At 43.0% G+C, this 21,546-nt stretch overlaps 2 protein-coding genes across 4 annotated transcripts in view; both read left to right on the top strand.

The window, feature by feature from the left end:
• LOC311052304 (mediator of RNA polymerase II transcription subunit 16-like) overlaps positions 1–21,317 on the top strand; it is a 47,138-nt gene extending 25,821 nt beyond the window's left edge. For 2 of the 3 annotated variants that reach the window (XM_084067194.1, XM_084067196.1), the window contains 6 exons: positions 531–741; positions 10,569–10,702; positions 10,833–11,025; positions 12,971–13,190; positions 18,664–18,747; positions 20,546–21,317. In XM_084067194.1, the coding sequence (XP_083923320.1) occupies positions 531–741; positions 10,569–10,702; positions 10,833–11,025; positions 12,971–13,190; positions 18,664–18,747; positions 20,546–20,672 (969 nt within the window). In that variant the 3' untranslated portion in view covers positions 20,673–21,317. The remainder of the gene's footprint in view (positions 1–530; positions 742–10,568; positions 10,703–10,832; positions 11,026–12,970; positions 13,191–18,663; positions 18,748–20,545) is intronic. The other variant, XM_084067195.1, reaches the window with a different exon arrangement.
• Positions 14,955–16,157, top strand: LOC311052470 (kelch domain-containing protein 3-like; the record flags this gene model as incomplete). The annotated part of the gene is made up of 1 exon (XM_084067430.1): positions 14,955–16,157. The coding sequence occupies one exon, from the start codon at positions 14,955–14,957 to the stop codon at positions 16,155–16,157; it is 1,203 nt and encodes a 400-aa protein (XP_083923556.1).
• Positions 21,318–21,546: the final 229 nt, after the last annotated feature.

The raw sequence follows: 21,546 nt of genomic DNA, 5'->3' as shown, positions 1-21,546 counted from the left end.
ATCTTACAAAATAAATACAACCGTGACAGCGTGTCACTCAGTGAGCTTGTACATCTGCTATTTATGACACATTTAGAATAACTTTTCACATGGGGGTCTGGTGTCTGATACATATAAGGTTTGACAACCACTGATCTAGCCCAGTGGTTCTAAAACTTTTTCATGTCAAGGACCCCCCAAATTGACACTTATTAGCCACGGATATGCCTCAGGGACCCCCATAAGAGAAGATTTTTTACGTCTCTAGCAGTGATTCTCAATCATTGTAATTTAAGGACCGCCAGTTTGACATGCATTAGAGGCTACGGACCCCCATTTAATGGCATTTCTATCTCTGGGACCCCAATTCATGTTGTAAAATCAAAGTTAATCGGGTCCATTTGGTTCCATTTGTACACTCTCAGAGTTACAGACTTGTGTGTGTGTGTGTGTGTGTGTGTGTGTGTGTGTGTGTGTGTGTGTGTGTGTGTGTGTGTGTGTGTGTGTGTGTGTGTGTGTGTGTGTGTGTGTGTGTGTGTGTGTGTGTGTAGGTCCTCTCTACGCGTATCGTAGCGGTGAAAGCATCGTTGTGTAAGTTGTCTCCAGCGACAGCGGCCCGGGCGTGTGACTTCCACGCCAAGCTCCTCCTCATCGCCATAAGCTCCACCCTCAAGTCTCTGCTCCGCCCCCACGTCCTCAACACGCCCGACAAGAGTCCTGGAGACCGTCTGAGTGAGATCTGTGCCAAGAACTCTGATACAGGTTTATTATCTATATATATATACATATATACATATATATATACACACTGAGTGAGATCTGTGCCAAGAACTCTGATACAGGTTTATAATATATATATATATACTATATATATACAGTATATACATATATACATATATATACATATATACATATATACATACACTCTGAGTGAGATCTGTGCCAAGAACTCTGATACAGGTTTATACTATATACATATATATACATATATACATATATACATACACACTGAGTGAGATCTGTGCCAAGAACTCTGATACAGGTTTAATATATATACATATATACATATACATATATATATACATATATATATATACACACATACATACCCACATACTGAGTGAGATCTGTGCCAAGAACTCTGATACAGGTTTATATCTAATATATATATACATATATATACATATATATATACACATATATATACATATATACATACACACTGAGTGAGATCTGTGCCAAGAACTCTGATACAGGTTTATTATATATATATATATATATATATATATATATATATATATATACATATATACATATATACATATATACATATATACACACAGAGAGATCTGTGCCAAGAACTCTGATACAGGTTTATTATATATATAGATATATACATATATACATATATACATATATACATATATACACACAGAGAGATCTGTGCCAAGAACTCTGATACAGGTTTATTATATATATATATATATACTATATAAATACATATATATACATATATACATATACACTGAGTGAGATCTGTGCCAAGAACTCTGATACAGGTTTATTATATATACATATATACATATATATACATATATACATATATATACATATATACATATATACATATATACACACACACTGAGTGAGATCTGTGCCAAGAACTCTGATACAGGTTTATATCTAATATATATACACATATATACATATATACATATATATATATACATACACACACACACTGAGTGAGATCTGTGCCAAGAACTCTGATACAGGTTTATTATCTATATACACATATATATATACACATATATATATATACATACACACTGAGTGAGATCTGTGCCAAGTACCCCCAGGGGTACTTGAGGCGGTTCCAGGGGGTCCCCAGTAAATGATAGATTAGGCACCAAAAGGACCCTAACGGGTCCATTTGGTTCCATTTGTACACTCTCAGAGTTACATTAAAGAGTGTTAAATGAAAACAGTCACAGTTACCACCGGCTCTTAAAGAGTGTTAAATTAAAACAGTCACAGTTACCACCGGCTCTTAAAGCGTGTTAAATTAAAAAAGTCACAGTTACCACCAGCTCACAGTTACCACCGGCTCTTAAAGTGTGTTAAATTAAAACAGTCACAGTTACCACCGGCTCTTAAAGCGTGTTAAATTAAAACAGTCACAGTTACCACCGGCTCTTAAAGAGTGTTAAATTAAAACAGTCACAGTTACCACTGGCTCTTAAAGCGTGTTCAATTAAAACAGTCACAGTTACCACCGGCTCTTAAAGCGTGTTAAATTAAAACAGTCACAGTTACCACCGGCTCTTAAAGCGTGTTAAAATAAAACAGTCACAGTTACCACCGGCTCTTAAAGCGTGTTAAATTAAAACAGTCACAGTTACCACCGGCTCTTAAAGCGTGTTAAATTAAAACATTCACAGTTACCACCGGCTCTTAAAGCGTGTTAAATTAAAACATTCACAGTTACCACCGGCTCTTAAAGCGTGTTAAATTAAAACAGTCACAGTTACCACCGGCTCTTAAAGCGTGTTAAATTAAAGCAGTCACAGTTACCACCGGCTCTTTAAGCGTGTTAAATTAAAACAGTCACAGTTACCACCGGCTCTTAAAGAGTGTTAAATTAAAACAGTCACAGTTACCACCAGCTCTTAAAGAGTGTTAAATTAAAACAGTTACAGTTACCACCGGCTCTTAAAGAGTGTTAAATTAAAACAGTCACAGTTACCACCATCTCTTGAAAAGTGTTAAATTAAAACAGTCACAGTTACCACCGGCTCTTAAAGCGTGTTAAATTAAAACAGTCACAGTTACCACCGGCTCTTAAAGAGTGTTAAATGAAAACAGTCACAGTTACCACCGGCTCTTAAAGCGTGTTAAATTAAAACAGTCACAGTTACCACCGGCTCTTAAAGCGTGTTAAATTAAAACAGTCACAGTTACCACCGGCTCTTAAAGCGTGTTAAATTAAAACAGTCACAGTTACCACCGGCTCTTAAAGCGTGTTAAATTAAAAAAGTCACAGTTACCACCAGCTCACAGTTACCACCGGCTCTTAAAGTGTGTTAAATTAAAACAGTCACAGTTACCACCGGCTCTTAAAGAGTGTTAAATTAAAACAGTCACAGTTACCACCGGCTCTTAAAGCGTGTTCAATTAAAACAGTCACAGTTACCACTGGCTCTTAAAGCGTGTTCAATTAAAACAGTCACAGTTACCACCGGCTCTTAAAGCGTGTTAAATTAAAACAGTCACAGTTACCACTGGCTCTTAAAGCGTGTTCAATTAAAACAGTCACAGTTACCACCGGCTCTTAAAGCGTGTTAAATTAAAACAGTCACAGTTACCACCGGCTCTTAAAGCGTGTTAAAATAAAACAGTCACAGTTACCACCGCTCTTAAAGCGTGTTAAATTAAAACAGTCACAGTTACCACCGGCTCTTAAAGCGTGTTAAATTAAAACATTCACAGTTACCACCGGCTCTTAAAGCGTGTTAAATTAAAACATTCACAGTTACCACCGGCTCTTAAAGCGTGTTAAATTAAAACAGTCACAGTTACCACCGGCTCTTAAAGCGTGTTAAATTAAAGCAGTCACAGTTACCACCGGCTCTTTAAGCGTGTTAAATTAAAACAGTCACAGTTACCACCGGCTCTTAAAGAGTGTTAAATTAAAACAGTCACAGTTACCACCGGCTCTTAAAGCGTGTTAAATTAAAACAGTCACAGTTACCACCGGCTCTTAAAGTGTGTTAAATTAAAACAGTCACAGTTACCACCGGCTCTTAAAGAGTGTTAAATTAAAACAGTCACAGTTACCACCGGCTCTTAAAGCGTGTTCAATTAAAACAGTCACAGTTACCACTGGCTCTTAAAGCGTGTTCAATTAAAACAGTCACAGTTACCACCGGCTCTTAAAGCGTGTTAAATTAAAACAGTCACAGTTACCACTGGCTCTTAAAGCGTGTTCAATTAAAACAGTCACAGTTACCACCGGCTCTTAAAGCGTGTTAAATTAAAACAGTCACAGTTACCACCGGCTCTTAAAGCGTGTTAAAATAAAACAGTCACAGTTACCACCGCTCTTAAAGCGTGTTAAATTAAAACAGTCACAGTTACCACCGGCTCTTAAAGCGTGTTAAATTAAAACATTCACAGTTACCACCGGCTCTTAAAGCGTGTTAAATTAAAACATTCACAGTTACCACCGGCTCTTAAAGCGTGTTAAATTAAAACAGTCACAGTTACCACCGGCTCTTAAAGCGTGTTAAATTAAAGCAGTCACAGTTACCACCGGCTCTTTAAGCGTGTTAAATTAAAACAGTCACAGTTACCACCGGCTCTTAAAGAGTGTTAAATTAAAACAGTCACAGTTACCACCAGCTCTTAAAGAGTGTTAAATTAAAACAGTTACAGTTACCACCGGCTCTTAAAGAGTGTTAAATTAAAACAGTCACAGTTACCACCATCTCTTGAAAAGTGTTAAATTAAAACAGTCACAGTTACCACCGGCTCTTAAAGCGTGTTAAATTAAAACAGTCACAGTTACCACCGGCTCTTAAAGCGTGTTAAATGAAAACAGTCACAGTTACCACCGGCTCTTAAAGCGTGTTAAATGAAAACAGTCACAGTTTCCACCGGCTCTTAAAGCGTGTTAAATTAAAACAGTCACAGTTACCACCGGCTCTTAAAGCGTGTTAAATTAAAACAGTCACAGTTACCACCGGCTCTTAAAGCGTGTTAAAATAAAACAGTCACAGTTACCACCGGCTCTTAAAGCGTGTTAAATTAAAACAGTCACAGTTACCACCGGCTCTTAAAGCGTGTTAAATTAAAACATTCACAGTTACCACCGGCTCTTAAAGCGTGTTAAATTAAAACATTCACAGTTACCACCGGCTCTTAAAGCGTGTTAAATTAAAACAGTCACAGTTACCACCGGCTCTTAAAGCGTGTTAAATTAAAGCAGTCACAGTTACCACCGGCTCTTTAAGCGTGTTAAATTAAAACAGTCACAGTTACCACCGGCTCTTAAAGAGTGTTAAATTAAAACAGTCACAGTTACCACCAGCTCTTAAAGAGTGTTAAATTAAAACAGTTACAGTTACCACCGGCTCTTAAAGAGTGTTAAATTAAAACAGTCACAGTTACCACCATCTCTTGAAAAGTGTTAAATTAAAACAGTCACAGTTACCACCGGCTCTTAAAGCGTGTTAAATTAAAACAGTCACAGTTACCACCGGCTCTTAAAGCGTGTTAAATGAAAACAGTCACAGTTACCACCGGCTCTTAAAGCGTGTTAAATGAAAACAGTCACAGTTACCACCGGCTCTTAAAGCGTGTTAAATTAAAACAGTCACAGTTACCACCGGCTCTTAAAGCGTGTTAAATTAAAACAGTCACAGTTACCACCGGCTCTCAAAGCGTGTTAAATGAAAACAGTCACAGTTACCACCGGCTCTTGAAGCGTGTTAAATTAAAACAGTCACAGTTACCACCGGCTCTTAAAGAGTGTTAAATTAGAACAGTCACAGTTACCACCGGCTCTTAAAGCGTGTTAAATTAAAACAGTCACAGTTACCACCGGCTCTTAAGAAGTGTTAAATTAAAACAGTCACAGTTACCACCAGCTCTTAAAGAGTGTTAAATTAAAACAGTCACAGTTACCGGGTGCAGTACGTTAGTCCGACAGCGCATTCCTCCGACAGCGCAGCGCTCCGACGTTTCCAATACTAAACCCGAACCAAACCCGCACCCTAACCCTAACCACACGCGGATGCCACATAGTCGGAGAAAAGGTCTGTCGGATTAACGCATGCCTCCCACAGTTACCACCAGCTCTTAAAGAGTGTTAAATTAAAACAGTTACAGTTAACACCGGCTCTTAAAGAGTGTTAAATTAAAACAGTCACAGTTACCACCATCTCTTGAAAAGTGTTAAATTAAAACAGTCACAGTTACCACCGGCTCTTAAAGTGTGTTAAATGAAAACAGTCACGGTTACCACCAGCTCTTAAAGAGTGTTAAATTAAAACAGTTACAGTTACCACCGGCTCTTAAAGAGTGTTAAATTAAAACAGTCACAGTTACCACCAGCTCTTAAAGAGTGTTAAATTAAAACAGTTACAGTTACCACCGGCTCTTAAAGAGTGTTAAATTAAAACAGTCACAGTTACCACCAGCTCTTAAAGAGTGTTAAATTAAAACAGTCACAGTTACCACCATCTCTTGAAAAGTGTTAAATGAAAACAGTCACAGTTACCACCGGCTCTTAAAGAGTGTTAAATTAAAACAGTCACAGTTACCACCGGCTCTTAAAGCGTGTTAAATTAAAACAGTCACAGTTACCACCGGCTCTTAAAGAGTGTTAAATTAAAGCAGTCACAGTTACCACCGGCTCTTAAAGCGTGTTAAATTAAAACAGTCACAGTTACCACATTTAACACTTAAAGAGTGTTAAATTAAAACAGTCACAGTTACCACCGGCTCTTAAAGAGTGTTAAATTAAAACAGTCACAGTTACCACCATCTCTTGAAAAGTGTTAAATTAAAACAGTCACAGTTACCACCAGCTCTTAAAGCGTGTTAAATTAAAACAGTCACAGTTACCACCGGCTCTTAAAGCGTGTTAAATTAAAACAGTCACAGTTACCACCGGCTCTTAAAGCGTGTTAAATTAAAACAGTCACAGTTACCACCGGCTCTTAAAGAGTGTTAAATTAAAACAGTCACAGTTACCACCGGCTCTTAAAGCGTGTTAAATGAAAACAGTCACAGTTACCACCGGCTCTTAAAGCGTGTTAAATTAAAACAGTCACAGTTACCACCGGCTCTTAAAGCGTGTTAAATTAAAACAGTCACAGTTACCATCGGCTCTTAAAGCGTGTTAAATTAAAACAGTCACAGTTACCACCGGCTCTTAAAGAGTGTTAAATTAAAACAGTCACAGTTACCACCGGCTCTTAAAGCGTGTTAAATTAAAACAGTCACAGTTACCACCGGCTCTTAAAGAGTGTTAAATTAAAACAGTCACAGTTACCACCATCTCTTAAAGCGTGTTAAATTAAAACAGTCACAGTTACCACCGGCTCTTAAAGAGTGTTAAATTAAAACAGTCACAGTTACCATCGGCTCTTAAAGCGTGTTAAATTAAAACAGTCACAGTTACCACCGGCTCTTAAAGAGTGTTAAATTAAAACAGTCACAGTTACCACCGGCTCTTAAAGAGTGTTAAATTAAAACAGTCACAGTTACCACCGGCTCTTAAAGCGTGTTAAATTAAAACATTCACAGTTACCACCGGCTCTTAAAGCGTGTTAAATTAAAACAGTCACAGTTACCACCGGCTCTTAAAGCGTGTTAAATTAAAACAGTCACAGTTACCACCATCTCTTAAAGCGTGTTAAATTAAAACAGTCACAGTTACCACCGGCTCTTAACATTGATTTTACGATATGAATTGGGGTCCCAGAGATATAAATGCTGTTAAATGGCATGTCAAACTGGGGGTCCTTGAAATTAAAATGGTTGAAAATCACTGCTGAGCTGTGAAAAATATTCTCTTGTGGGGAGTCCCTGGCTTATCATTTCAAATGGGGGTCCACGGGCTAACAAGTCTCAATTTGGGGGTCCCTGCCATGAAAAAGTTTGAGAACCACTGCTCTATGGAGAATAACATTGGATCATCTTAGAATCGTCTCATATAAGAATTGTGGTCCAAAAATAAACAAACTGTCTCGGCGTCATTGTCAGGGAGGAAGTTTATGATAGTCAGTCACTTATATTTCATACAGTCTGTTTCTGGAGAAAATGTAACTAATTTGGTGGAAGTAACATTATCGTTTTCTCACCGTCAGTTGATGCTTCATATCCATAAGAGTCAAACCGCCGGGATCATTTGTTTATTTTTGGAACACAGTTCTTATTTGACGTGATATTAAACACGTCTATGGCGATTCAGAATGGGGGTGGGAAACCGCGAACCAGGTAGACAAACCTAGGATATGTAAATTACGTCAGACTTCGGGGCTCTATAAATAGTCAAATAGCCACCTTGTCATCTTCAACTTATTATTACTTTATTACAATGCCCCTACAGCCCAAAACATCAATGTTCAAACTCACCAGGTCCATAACTAAAGTTTAACACATTTGCCACTGTATGCTATTTATACCCATAACTACCTGTTCCTCCACTTTGACACACCATCCTGCCTGAGCCTCAGCAACCTTGTATACAGAAGGGAATTAACCCATTGAGACCTGAGGCCGATGTCTCCTAAATCTCAACAGTATTCTGAAAAACCTATGTTTCTGTATCAGTGGTGCTCAATCTTTTTCATATCAAGGACCCCCAAAATTATATGCATTTGGCCGCTGACCCCCATCAAAATATTTTGTTCCAGGGACCCCCCCAGAAGCAAAGATTAGAGTTAAAAATGTTTGCTTTAAAAATATATATATTCAGAAGATTTGCACACATTTTCACGATTTTTCAAAAATAGCAGATAGAGTGCCGCGCTATGAGCTTGTATATCTGCTTTTTTTTAATAGCCCAAAGTGTAAAATAATGCTTTTTAGCTCAAATCAAAAAATGACACAGTTCCAGGTCTTAATGGGTTAAGAGCGCCGAAGACAGGATGGTCTCTAGCGGAGGGGTCTTCAACGTTTTCAGGCCAAGGACCCCTTGGTTGAGAGCGACATAAAGCAGGGACCCCTATTATATATTGTATAGAATATTTATTTTTTCATAGATTTCATTGGCAGCTTCATAGACTTGTTTCACAGCACTATCATGTTGGATTCATGTTAATGTGTATTTACAGACATTTAACCATGCTCTAAAAACAATACTTAGTATACCTGACCTTTCACTCTCTACTTAGTCTGCTCTTCCCCCCCCCCCCCCCCTATACTAAACCACTTTGCCGAAAATAGCAGATCTACAAGTGCACAACGCCTCGCAGCGCGAGGCGTTGTGCACTTGTAGGTCTGCTATTTTTGGCTAAAGTTCTCCTCAGAATAGGGATGCTTGGTTGAAGTGGTTAATGTAAACATCACACAGGGATTTGCCGGACCCCCTGTAGTAACTCCGAGGACCCACTAGGGGTCCCGGACCGCCTGTTGAAGACCTCTGCTCTAGTGGAGAAAAACAAGAAATGTAGGATAAATAAGCATGACAGTTGAACACATGAACCTAAGAGGGGCGGGCCGTCACACAGGACACACTGGACTTTAGTCTGTGATCCGGCTGCAGCGGAGAAGGAAAAACATCTCAGCTCAGCAAGGGGGAGACGCTAGTTTAACACACTGGATGTTATTAACTCATTCAGTGCCACTGGACGTCTAAAACGTCCAATGAAAAAAAAAAAGTTTTTTTTTTTTTTTTTTTTTTTTTTAAGTGTTCAGGACCCAAGATATGATGATTTGAAGATTTGCTGCTCCATTCACTCTTTGTTTAACTTCTTACTGTAAAAGGCTGTATCTCGGCTCCTAAGCACTTTTTTTTTTACAATGAATTTTGGCTGTGGCACCCTGAGCCAAAATTCCATAAATAAGCTGGGGACTGAATGAGTTAATGGTGCTGATTAAGTAAATAAGTAAGTAAAGGAAGAGATAATAACGATTACAGCTACTGTGGTAATGGGCTGATGATAACATCCAAAGTGGGTGTTAAAGGACTATAGGTGCTTGGAGGACGAGAGAAGTTATAGCTGGTTGAAACTATCAATGGATCCACTTTGTGGCTTGTTCCCTAGTTAAACCAATAAGGTGTGGGCTTGTCCTGACTCTTACACAGGGGTGCACATAACTTTTTAGGTCTAGTACTCAGAAGAGCACCTGGAGATGTAACTGCGCGAGAAAAAAAGGACGCTCTGCTTCCAAATTCCGCCGATTTTAGCCGTTTTTTTTCCTCACGCCGTTAGGTGAACCCCCCAAGGTTGGTGCCCTGTGCTGCGCTGCTTTTATCCGCCAGATTGGGACGTTCACGGCATATTTTTGCACCATTACAGTGCGTTCATCATCGGTGACGAGTGCCTCTAACAGCCGCTGCTGGCTGCGTGCACGCAGCGAGGCAATGCGAGGCGATGCAAGGCAACACTCATACAATCACGTGCAGCATGCGTCCCCTCGCCCTGCACCTAATGGCTGTACATGGGGCCGACACGTGCTTTAGCGTGATTGTGTGAGTGTGGCTTCAGAAAGTAAATTCCTAGCCTCGATCTCCAGGCTTTTATTTTTTATTTTTGCTAAAAAATAAAAGCTTGGAAATTCCTGTCCCAGCTGTTGGTACGCAAAAGCGCCTCGCGTCGTCTGATGTGCCGCGCATTCTTTATTTTGGGTGCGCATGCGCACCTGTTATGTGCACCCTGCTCTTACAGTATGTTATTTAGTCAAATCACTCAGGTGGACAAACGTCCATTGTTTGTCCATTGTATTAAGTCTTAAAAGTCCTTACATTCGTATCTTTTTAATTTGTATTGTTTAATCAGACATTGATAAGGTGATGATCGATATGTTTTGTATTGTTTAATCAGACATTGATAAGGTTGTATTGTGTGTTTTATCAGACATTGATAAGGTGATGATCAACCTGAAGACAGAGGAGTTTGTGTTGGACGGCCCACCTCTCCAGTCTCTCCAGCAGCTCATCCAATGGGTGGGAGACTTTGTCCTCTACCTACTGGCCAACCTGCCCAACCAGGTCAGTCCTCTCTCTGTCTGCTAGCCAATCACATCTGCCCTTTCTCTGTCTGCTAGCCAAATGAGTTCAGCCGTGTGTGTGTGTGTGTGTGTGTGTGTGTGTGTGTGTGTGTGTGTGTGTGTGTGTGTAGGGTTCCATAGTGCGTCCAGGCTTCGGGTTCCTGCGTGACGGCTCTTCACTGGGCATGCTCAGAGAGATGATGGTGATGATCAGGATCTGGGGTCTGCTGAAGCCTGGCTGTCTGCCTATCTACACCGCTACGTCTGACAGTCAGGACAGCATGAGTCTGCTGTTCAGACTGCTGACCAAGCTATGGCTCTGCTGTAAGTATATCTAGAGATACTCTATGTATGTATGTACACACACACACACACACATACTAGAGATGTATATCTCTGTATATCCATGGTAACAACGGTTAACAACAAGCCCTCCGTCACTTTCTCACACCGCAACTTTTCATAAGAGTAAAGGTCTTGACGGGGAGCGGTGGACGGCGGGCGTTACCGCTCGGATCTGCGGGCATCGCGCCGCGACCATTGTTGTTTTGTCCTCCTGTGTGGTGCGGGGAAAAGAAAAGCTCACCACAATCCAGCTCTTGCCGCGCGCGCGTGCACAAACGAGGACGAGAGCGAGAATTTCACGGGATCGCGCCCGCTCGCCTCACCGCCCCTCAACTTCTCTGCGCGTCTCAAATAATCGCCCACCTCTCATTGTAAATGAATTACATAGGCACATCGGCCACTTCCCGTCTGAAATGACCTTTAGACATATACAGCATTTGACTTGTCGTCTGCAGGGTTAAAAACTTCACTAAATCACTCCCATGCCAAACTTTTATTCCTCCCTTCTTTTTTTGTTTTGTTTTAAATCCTCAGTTAAGTTTCTCTCACTTTATCTGCCTTTAGTCCAAGACGATAAACTATCTTAGCTTTAGTCCACTGTGCTGCTGTTTTGAAGAGAAGGACCACTTGCCGGGCAAAAGCCCATGTACTCTACTGTAGTAGGCGGCTAATTTGTGCCTGATGGAAAAGGATGTAATATTAAAATACTACAAACACACGCACGCTGAGATGTATAGCTTTTTAAAAGCTATAATAGGCCCATAGACAGATGTCATTAATTTAATTCCCGCATTATTTCACCCGCGGTTTATCCAACATGAAATAATAATTATATTTGATTGACCCGAATCCGCGGCAACTGTGTTTATCCGCGGCAACTGCGGTTAAACCGTGATCTGTTGACACTAACACCTGGCCCATCTCTAATACACACACAGGGGCTGACACTAACTCCTGGCTGACTGCCCGTGTCAGGTAAATAAAACCTGTGGGCCGGTGGAGTTTGCTTTCGGGTTGCCCGACCGGGCAAGTGCGCGTTTGAGTGGCAGTGGGAACGCAACGAGTTCACCATGAACACAACACAACGAGTTACCTGTCTAAACACCAGAACGTGACCAGAGTGCTCTGTCCCCTCTGTCTCCTTCCCTCCCACACACACACACACACACACACACACACACACACACACACACACACACACACACACACACACACAGTGCAGTGCAGTGGCTCTTGGCTCCGGAGAAAGTACAAGCTCACAAAGTGTTGTTTCAATTTCAGCTCATTGTCATTCAAGCCCTTTTTCCCAGTAGAAAAAACGTTGCGACTATTTAACTCTACTACGGACGGGCGTGTGCGTGAGACGAGCACGGCTGCATGCACCCACACCCGCGATATGAAACAAAAACACCCTCCCTACGTCCATAACCGACATGTGAAAATACAAAAATGCAGCAAGCAGCTTGCAAAGCCTTCTTTATGTCAGTATCAGTTCTAAACAGCAGTGTCACTGCCAGCCCAGTAGCTCTGTATGATTATTGAACGGTCAAAGCTTAGAAGAACGTGTCGAGTCAGACGAACGTAAACCCAAGACTTCCGGTCAGTGGACTTCAAAATAAGAGTTCTTTGTCAAGTTATGGGAAAGTAAGTGTCTTCAGGTCTGTGGAATGTAAAATAAGAGCACTGTTGGCCTATAATGTGAAGTTTTCACTGTTGCTACACTTAAAAATATGAAATAACAAGTGTGAACCCACAGGCATATTCATAGCTATTTAGATATTTGGCATAAATATTGATTGTGTGTGTGTGTGTGTGTGTGTGTGTGTGTGTGTGTGTGTGTGTGTGTGTGTGTGTGTGTGTGTGTGTGTGTGTGTGTGTGTGTGTGTGTGTGTGTGTGTGTGTGTGTGTGTGTGTGTGTGTGCAGCTCGTGACGAAGGCCATCCTCAGGAGCCAGATGAGTCGTTGATAGATGAATGCTGTCTGCTGCCCAGTCAGCTGCTGGTCCCCAGTCTGGACTGGTTACCGGTGAATGACGGAGTGATCGTGAAGCTGCAGGGGAAACACCCTCTGAGGCTGCAGTTTGGAAAGCCCTACTCCCTGCCCGGTGGTACCACCAACAACCAGCAGGTGGAGGTGTTCTCCAGGTAACCCACGTCACTTCCTCCTTCACTGTGTTGTTAACACCCATAGACATGTAAAGGCAGGCCAACAGCGTTTTCAGGGACGTGCACAGATAGACTCTAGGTGGTGCTCGAGCACCTGCCCTTTGCCCTCTTGACCAGAAGTGCCCTTTTGAAAAAAAGAAAAAAATAACTTTTTTTTTTCAGTTTACAGCAGGGGTCTTCAACAGGGGGTCCGGGACCCCTAGGGGGTCCTCAGAGTTACTACAGGGGGTCCGCCAAATCTTTATGTGATATGATTTTTCTTTTTACCATAACCACTCGAAACCTAGCATCCCTTTAATGAGGAGAACTTTAGCCAAAAATAGCAGATCTACAAGCTCACAACGCCTCGCGCTGCGAGGCGTTGTGGGCTTGTAGATCTGCTATTTTTGGCAAAGGTATAGGTGTAGAGGGAAAAAAGAGCAGACCAAGTAAACAAAAAAAAGTATAATTTACTTGAGCACCTGCCCCTCAAACTGCCTGTGCACGCCACTGAGCGTTTTACTATAGATTCAGAGTAGCGGGGGGGGGGGGGGGGGGGGGTGGGGCGGGGCCAAGAGGACAGTTCTCCGTGGTGGAAAATAATGCTCGGCGTTGACATGGGGGGGGGGGGGGGGGGGGGATAATTTATGATTCTGTGCCTATCGGTACATACCCCGGATGGGGCTGAGTAGGCTCAAGCGCACTTGAGCCAAGAGAAGCACCACCGAGCACGCTAAAGCGCACAAGTTGCCGTGCTGAACGTTGCGAGACCGCGCCCCTCCGTCGCGGTCCAAAACTATACTTTATCGGCGTATATAAAAAAGTAGTCCGCGGTTATTGGAAAAAGTGACGTCTTAAGCGGGAGTCGAACCCGGGAGGTGCGGGTTGGGAGTTTAGTGATAACGAGGCAAGCCACTGAGGCCGGTGCTGAGAATGGGTATTCGGCCTGTATTAGAATCTGACAATGCCCACCGTTCACAACTCTTCTAATGAAGGGGCCCTACTAGGCGTGAAGCCATAGTAAAACGCTGTGCGCTAAAGGTAGACCCCTCCTCCGACTCTAGGGTGTCTGTATCGCGGCCGCCATATTAGAGGGGGCACGCTTCCTGACTACTGGCCAATCACAGCGCGTCATTTCCAAGACTTGTCAGAATCAAGTTGTATAACAAGACCAGGAGACCTGGTTCTGCCAGACCCAGAATAAGTACTTATTAGCTCTGATCTTACTTTATAAGATCAGAGCACTACGCCACGGCTAAGCCGGACTTCACATGACGTGTCAGCCTGTGCATGCCCATGTATGGACGGAAGGGGGACAGACTTTTACATGCCCATGTATGGACGAAAGGGGGACAGACTTTTACATGCCCATGTATGGACGAAAGGGGGACAGACTTCTATGGCTGGGGCCTAAGGACAAAGGGGGCATGCCCATGTATGGAGAAAACAGGTACAAAGCCTCATGTAAGCCAGACCCCTTGGGTCTGGCAACAACAACAACAAAAATACAACAGGATATTTTATACAACTAGATTCTGACAAGTCCCAGTAAAGACGCGCTGTGATTGGCTCTCAGTTTGCCATATTAGGGAGATAAACTTTGCTGATTGGCCAGCCCAACCCATTGGCTTCGTGAATTGGCCGAGCTTCGAGTGCTTTTTGTGCTGTTGCAGCCAATATAAGACTCCCGCCACAGCAGACATGCATTCACTTACAGAACAGTGGTATGACTCTCACTGATCCACGGCGGAGCTCCTCAGCGACATGTTGCGTTGGACAGCTCATCTGAAAGGAGGGCCGAAGACCTCGTTCCACGCTGCGGTGGCAGTGGGACACAAGGTCTTCTCGTTCGGAGGCCTGCGCTACAGAGAGAACCACACGGACGACCTGGGACACATCGACGTGCACGTCTTCAACACCGTGTCTCTGCGCTGGACCACGCTGCCCCCGGTGGTGACGCCCGGGAGCGCGGACTGTCCCCCGGAGGTCCCCTCCATGCGGGTGGGCCACACCGCCGTGCTGATAGAAGACGTCATCTACATCTGGGGAGGGATCATGAACTTTGAAATCGAAGAGGCCGACAACGGGATCACGATCAGGGGGGAGAAATGCATCGTGCTTTACGCGTTCCACGTCGACACGCACCGCTGGTTCAGGCCACACATCTCCGGGACGGTTCCCGAGGCGAGGTGCATCCACTCGGCCTGCGTATTGGGGAAGATCATGTACATCTACGGCGGTTATGAGTTGACCAAGCGCACCAACGACATCTACAAGCTGGACACCGTCGCCATGGTCTGGTCTTTAATCAACACCAGAGGAACTCCTCCCGACGAGACGCCCGTTTCGTCGTGTCACTCCGCCACCATCATCGGGACAAAGATGTTCGTGTTCGGGGGCCGAGGGGACCAGGACGAGATCATCTACAACATCATCAGAGTGTTCGACACGGAGACCAAATGCTGGCTGAACACGCCCTCTGCACAGCTTCTCCCAGAAGGACGCAGAGGTCACTCAGCCTTTGCCTACAACAGAGAGCTGTACATATTCGGCGGCTACAACCCCAATCTGGACCGGAGCTTCAACGACCTGTGGAAGTTCAACCCCAAGACCTTCTCCTGGAGGAAGGTGGAACCCAAGGGCAAAGGCCCCTGCAGCATGTCCAGGATGTGCTGTTGCATGGTGGGAGATCACATGATCCTCTTCGGAGAGCACAGGCACACGCCCGACGACCTCTACATCCTCGACCTGAGTCCTAGTCTGAAGACGTTGTGTAAGCTAGCGGTCGTTCAGTACGGCGTGGAGCAGGCGGGACTTCCACGTGACCTCCGGTGGGAACTGGCAGCCATGGCTACGGAGCCGACGGCGGCAGAAGACCTGGCAGCCATGGCTACAGAGCCGACATCAACAGAAGACCACGACAGGAAACAAGTGTCTCTGCTGCGGAAAGGAGATGGCCGCCCTTAGAAAGACTTCCCTTCATTCAGAAGGGAAAGAAGACAGCGGGAACACAGGAATGTGCTCAGTGAACCAAACGGCATCGTATAGGAGAATACAGGAACTCTACAGCTGAAGTGCATCAGGACAATGCATGCATGGCTGAAGATCTAAGAATATAAACGTGTGCACCAGTTGATCTCCCTCAGGAATGAATGTATAAACAAAAAGAGATGATTTGGGTCGAGGAACAAACAGTTTTTGAAGATGTCTTCAGGAAACATGTTGAACTGGAGAAGAAAATGACTGCAAAGGTGGAGACCTTTGTGTTTTTTTTCCTTCTTTTTTTCTGAGCAGAATGGATGTCACTCCAGAGCTATCAGTCTAATGGGGAAGATCCACCGTTGTGTGCCTCATTGTACAGCCTCATGGCTACCTGCACAAAGGACAGCCCTCCACCAGGGGGAGATGAACCTGTCATTGACTCTGTTGTTGCTCATTCACCTCACTATCTTATCTCCTCATGGAGGGAGTGGGAGGGGTTTTGCTACGTGTATGGACTTCTCATCGGGGTTGAGTAAAATGGTGATGCCCCCAGTCACTGTGTCACGCCTCAGGGCGGAACTTGGCGACGTTACAAAGTTACTACACTTTAGGACACACTGAATTATTTGTGTATCCCAAAGGCCAAATTATCATGTGATTTACAACACACAACAATTACCTCAACAACAGATTTACATTTAGTATAACTAGGCCCGATCAGAAAGAGATGCTGTGGCCGAAAAGAAGGAAAGCTGCTGTGGCTAAAATGTTAAGATGTAGTACGACTTTTATATTAACCGTACAATATGTAAATACATTGAAGGCGGGAAAAGAAGCCTATATTATAGCCTGAGCATAGTCTGGGGCAAGTTTCGGGGCAAGTGGAGTGTTCGTGTGTTGACCAACCCCTGACACATTTTGGAGGTCATTTCAATTAAAGTAGTACGATAGGATAGGATAGGATAGGATAGGATATCACTTCTATGCCGATAATCCATTTGGCTGACCAATTTAAACCATTTTAAACCCTTTTATCAGTTACATTATTTGCGTAGTTTCTGCACTTTGTCTTTGTAAGGCATGATTGATGTACAGCTGTGATGAATAATGTATTTATTTACAGATAAATGATACACTCACACAGGGTTTTAGTGTTTTATGTATCACTCATACAGGTACAAGCATTAAAATGTACATACAAGACATCATTAGACTGAACTGGAGATTTCACGCACGCACGCACGCACGCACGCACGCACACACACACACACACACACACACACACAACCCCAATTGATCATGGGACACTAATGTACAAATAATGCAAGGACATGTGCAAATTTCCCGTGACTAATGTATTGTTTAAACACTATTATTAGGGACAGGACTGTTGTGTGGGACAGGTGTGCTATATGTGCAAAAGAAGAAGAAGACACATAGTGTATGCCAGGGGTCTTCAACAGGGGGTCCGGTACATTAACCACTTGAAGCCTAGCATCCCTTTTCTGAGGTGAACTTCAGCCAAAAATAGCCGATCTACAAGCCCACAACGCCTTTGTAGATCGGCTATTTTTGGCATAGAGGTATAGGTGTAGAGGGAAAAAAGAGCAGACCAAGTAAACAAAAAAAAGTTTAATCTGAAATACAATTTTATACAATATAGAGGGGTTCCCTGCTTCATCTCTCTCTCAACTAGGGGGTCCTTGGGCTGAAAACGTTGGAAGACCCCTGGTGTATGTCACATACATATAGTACATGTAACATTTTGAGCAGCTGCTCAGGATTTGTATAAATGATTTATGTAGTTAGCTTTGTTATGTGTTTGGACCATGTCCTCATTGTCCAGCCACAGAGAAAAGTCTTTCTGGTTACTTTGGGTGTGAGCAATGTCTCTCCACAGAATCCTCTAGTTTGTGGTACAGTACCAAGCCATTCTCACACTGTATGAATGACACTGAGCTCCTCTGAGCCCGTCACGCCCACACTGACGGCTCCACAGAATGGTGACTGGGGGGGCTAAGGGGGGGGCTGGCTTTTTTTAGAGCAGGGGCTAATGAATTTATGCAACAAACAATAATGAATAATACTAACACGACAAACGAGATTCAATGATCCTAGTTTAATAGGCCACATAATGTAAATAAATACACATTACAAAATGTTTAGTGTTACTGTATACATGACACACAACATGTAGCAAAGGTCATTTATCAGCATTACCCATCATTCAGTAAATAAAAAGTATGATTTTATAGTCTAGGTTTACACAGAAGTCAGTCAATTGTCTTTCACATATTGATATACATTTTCACCATTTTACTCAAACCCGATGAGAACTCCATACTCGCGTTTTAGCCATGATAACTTCCTCACCATACTGTCTGTGTGTGTGTGTGTGTGTGTGTGTGTGTGTGTGTGTGTGTGTGTGTGTGTGTGTGTGTGTGTGTGTGTGTGTGTGTGTGTGTGTGTGTGTGTGTGTGTGTGTGTGCAGGAGTCCAGGATCTCAGAGGATGGACAACCTGAGGTGTCTCCATATGGGCGTCTGTCCAACAGAGGACAGCAAGTCCTGTACCAGGTTAGTCTCTCTCTCTCTCTCTCTCTCTCTCTCTCTCTCTCTCTCTCTCTCTCTCTCTCTCTCTCTCTCTCTTTCTTTCTCTCTCTCTCTCTCTCTCTCTCTCTCTTTAGCCTCATTCTAATACCTGAATCTCTCCTCACTCACTCACTCCATCCTCCGTCGATCGTGTTCCAACATGAAGTGTTCACTTCAGCCTGTTCCTTGTCAACTGGCCGGGAGTGCTGAGTGACTGTTATGTTATTGGAGTTTTAGATGTATTCTTGGCTACACTAAGCTTATTAGCTAGACTTTGTAACTTTGTAACTCCACATACTAGGCTGGACTTAAGATCAGCTACACTAGCCCTTGTGTTCACGCTTTGGGAGTCACTAACATACTGGAAATAACCCCTGAAATATTTGGGGGATTGATCTTTTAAAATGTTATAGACCATAATGAGTCTCAGTTGTTGTAATCTACCTTTAACAGGGAGCCAATTTAGTTCTTTAAAATGGTTATGGCCAATGTGGGTTCTTGCATGGGGAGATTAAAGGACTTTTTAGATATGCCACTGTACCAAGTTAGGCAGGTTAAATGGCATTGAACTAATGCTGAGGCCAGTGTCCTCATGATGGTTTTATCTAGGAATGTTGCTGTCCTAGCTATTGTCCTTGCATGTGTTGAGAGTCGGGGAAATGATTCATGTAGACACTTATATAACATATTTATCTATATAGACAGTTATCCAACATACTTATCCTTAATGTTTTGGGTTGTGTTAACATACATACATGGGGACATACGAGTTCTCACTTCTGTTATGAGGTTATTTCGTGACACACACAGAAGGGCCCTATCAGCCGTGTGTGTGTGTGTGTGTGCGCGCGCACACACAGATGGGCCCTATCAGCCGTGTGTGTGTGTGTGTGTGTGTGTGTGTGTGTGTGCGCGCGCGTGTGTGTGCGCGTGCGTGCGTGTGTGTGTGTGTCATTCAGCTGATTTCCTGTGTAGAAGCTGCTCTGACTCACACTCACATGGCCCTGCAGTACATGCTGCATTCTAGCCGACCAGCTCATAGCTTGGCTGCTACAGGAGTGAGTCGTATTTCATCTCCCAATGTCCCCTCCCTGTATGAATGAATGAACCATTGTAAAGCGCTTTGAGTAAGTTTGAGTACTTAGAAAAGTGCCATAAAAAGGCAATTCATTATCTCGAAACAGCAGATTTCAAAATGTATGTATTTTGTTTTGTTTTTCTTGTGTCATGTCAAATGTGTGTACTGTTTATTGTTTGCATACATGGCTGCTGGGTAGCAAGACAAATTTCAGTGTGAACTGACAATAAAGTATTATCGTAAAATAAGAGCCTCTTAATATGATTGATGGTTTAATGTTAAGACTACTTACAGTTAATATATGGACTAAATTAGAGGTACATGACACACCAGAGCTTGTAACCGATGCTGTAAAGGGAAGAAATGAAAAAATGCATGGTTGTGAGAGAATGCATGCCAAACAGTTAAGTTAAGCATATACAGTAATAGAAGTATTGGAATGTGTCCATCAGTCCAGCCTGATATATTCCTCCAGACTCGCATCTAATCGTCTCCTCCTCGCTCCGAGGCAGGACTAATGCGTGAGTGTGGAAGTTAGTGTTGGAATTTGGCTTTTGTCTCTTTCTCTGTCATAACGTACGTGTGTGTGTGTGTGTGTGTGGGTGTGTGTGTGTGTGTGTGTGTGTGTGTGTGTGTGTGTGTGTGTGTGTGTGTGTGTGTGTGTGTGTGTGTGTGTGTGTGTGTGTGTGTGTGTGTGTACTCTAGGTGTGGATGTGTGACCATGCTCAGATCTCCTAATAAAGGTAACGCTATGAAGCAGTGGGAACAACGATGGATCAAAAACTGTCTGTGTGGAGGACTGTGGAGGAGGATCCCCCCCTCCCTCACCTAGAGGTCATCCCCCCCTCCCTCACCTAGAGGTCATCCCCCCCTCCCTCACCTAGAGGTCACAGAGATCATCACCCCCCCCCCCCCCCCCCCCCACCTCACCTAGAGGTCACACTGGTTCTCAGGCCCTCATTCTTACATCAGACACAAGCTAACCCACCCCCCACACACAATCTTCATCTTAAAGGAGTAGTTCACCCAAAATAATGACTAATTTTCTATCATCTACACACCCCATGAAGCCTTGAATTCATGGAGATCTTTTAGTTTTTATTGCATTCCTGAGACAATAAAGTGATGACCGGTGGAGTGTCCAGTAGCAGACAGTAACATCTTTCCACCGGTTATCACAGTGAATGAATTCAAAGCTTCATGGGGTGTAACTGATAGAAAATACAACATTTTTTGTGTGAACTACTCCTTTAAGTCCTATACATACAGTACTGCTTCTGTGACGAATAATGAAAATGGAAGATCTACAAGCTCACAAAGCTCATGACCCCAAAAGAAAAGTAATTCAACTCATGTTCCTGGGCAGCGTGTAAACTCTTGGAGACCCACCACACAGACATGCCCCCCCCCCCCTCCCCCCTTCATATTACCATCTGATAATACATGAAGCTACCTTTATACACATTATACCTTTTTATTTTTTATGTTTTGTATTAAAATGTATGTCAACACAAGGAAATGGAGTTGTGGTTATTATATATGCTGTGTGTATAATATATATCTGTACTGTATATACGTCACCTTCGTAAAACAATGGCATGGCATTTGTTTTTTCTTTTTTCATAAAACAGACACCAAAACATTTCTCCCCTTTAATAATACCAATTGGTATTGTATTTTATATGATTTCTATTGATTAGTCACCT

Source organism: Gymnoscopelus microlampas (assembly GCF_963454915.1).
Source record: "Gymnoscopelus microlampas genome assembly, chromosome: 9".
Lineage (NCBI taxonomy): Eukaryota > Metazoa > Chordata > Actinopteri > Myctophiformes > Myctophidae > Gymnoscopelus > Gymnoscopelus microlampas.
This window is presented reverse-complemented; position numbering and strand designations above follow the sequence as displayed.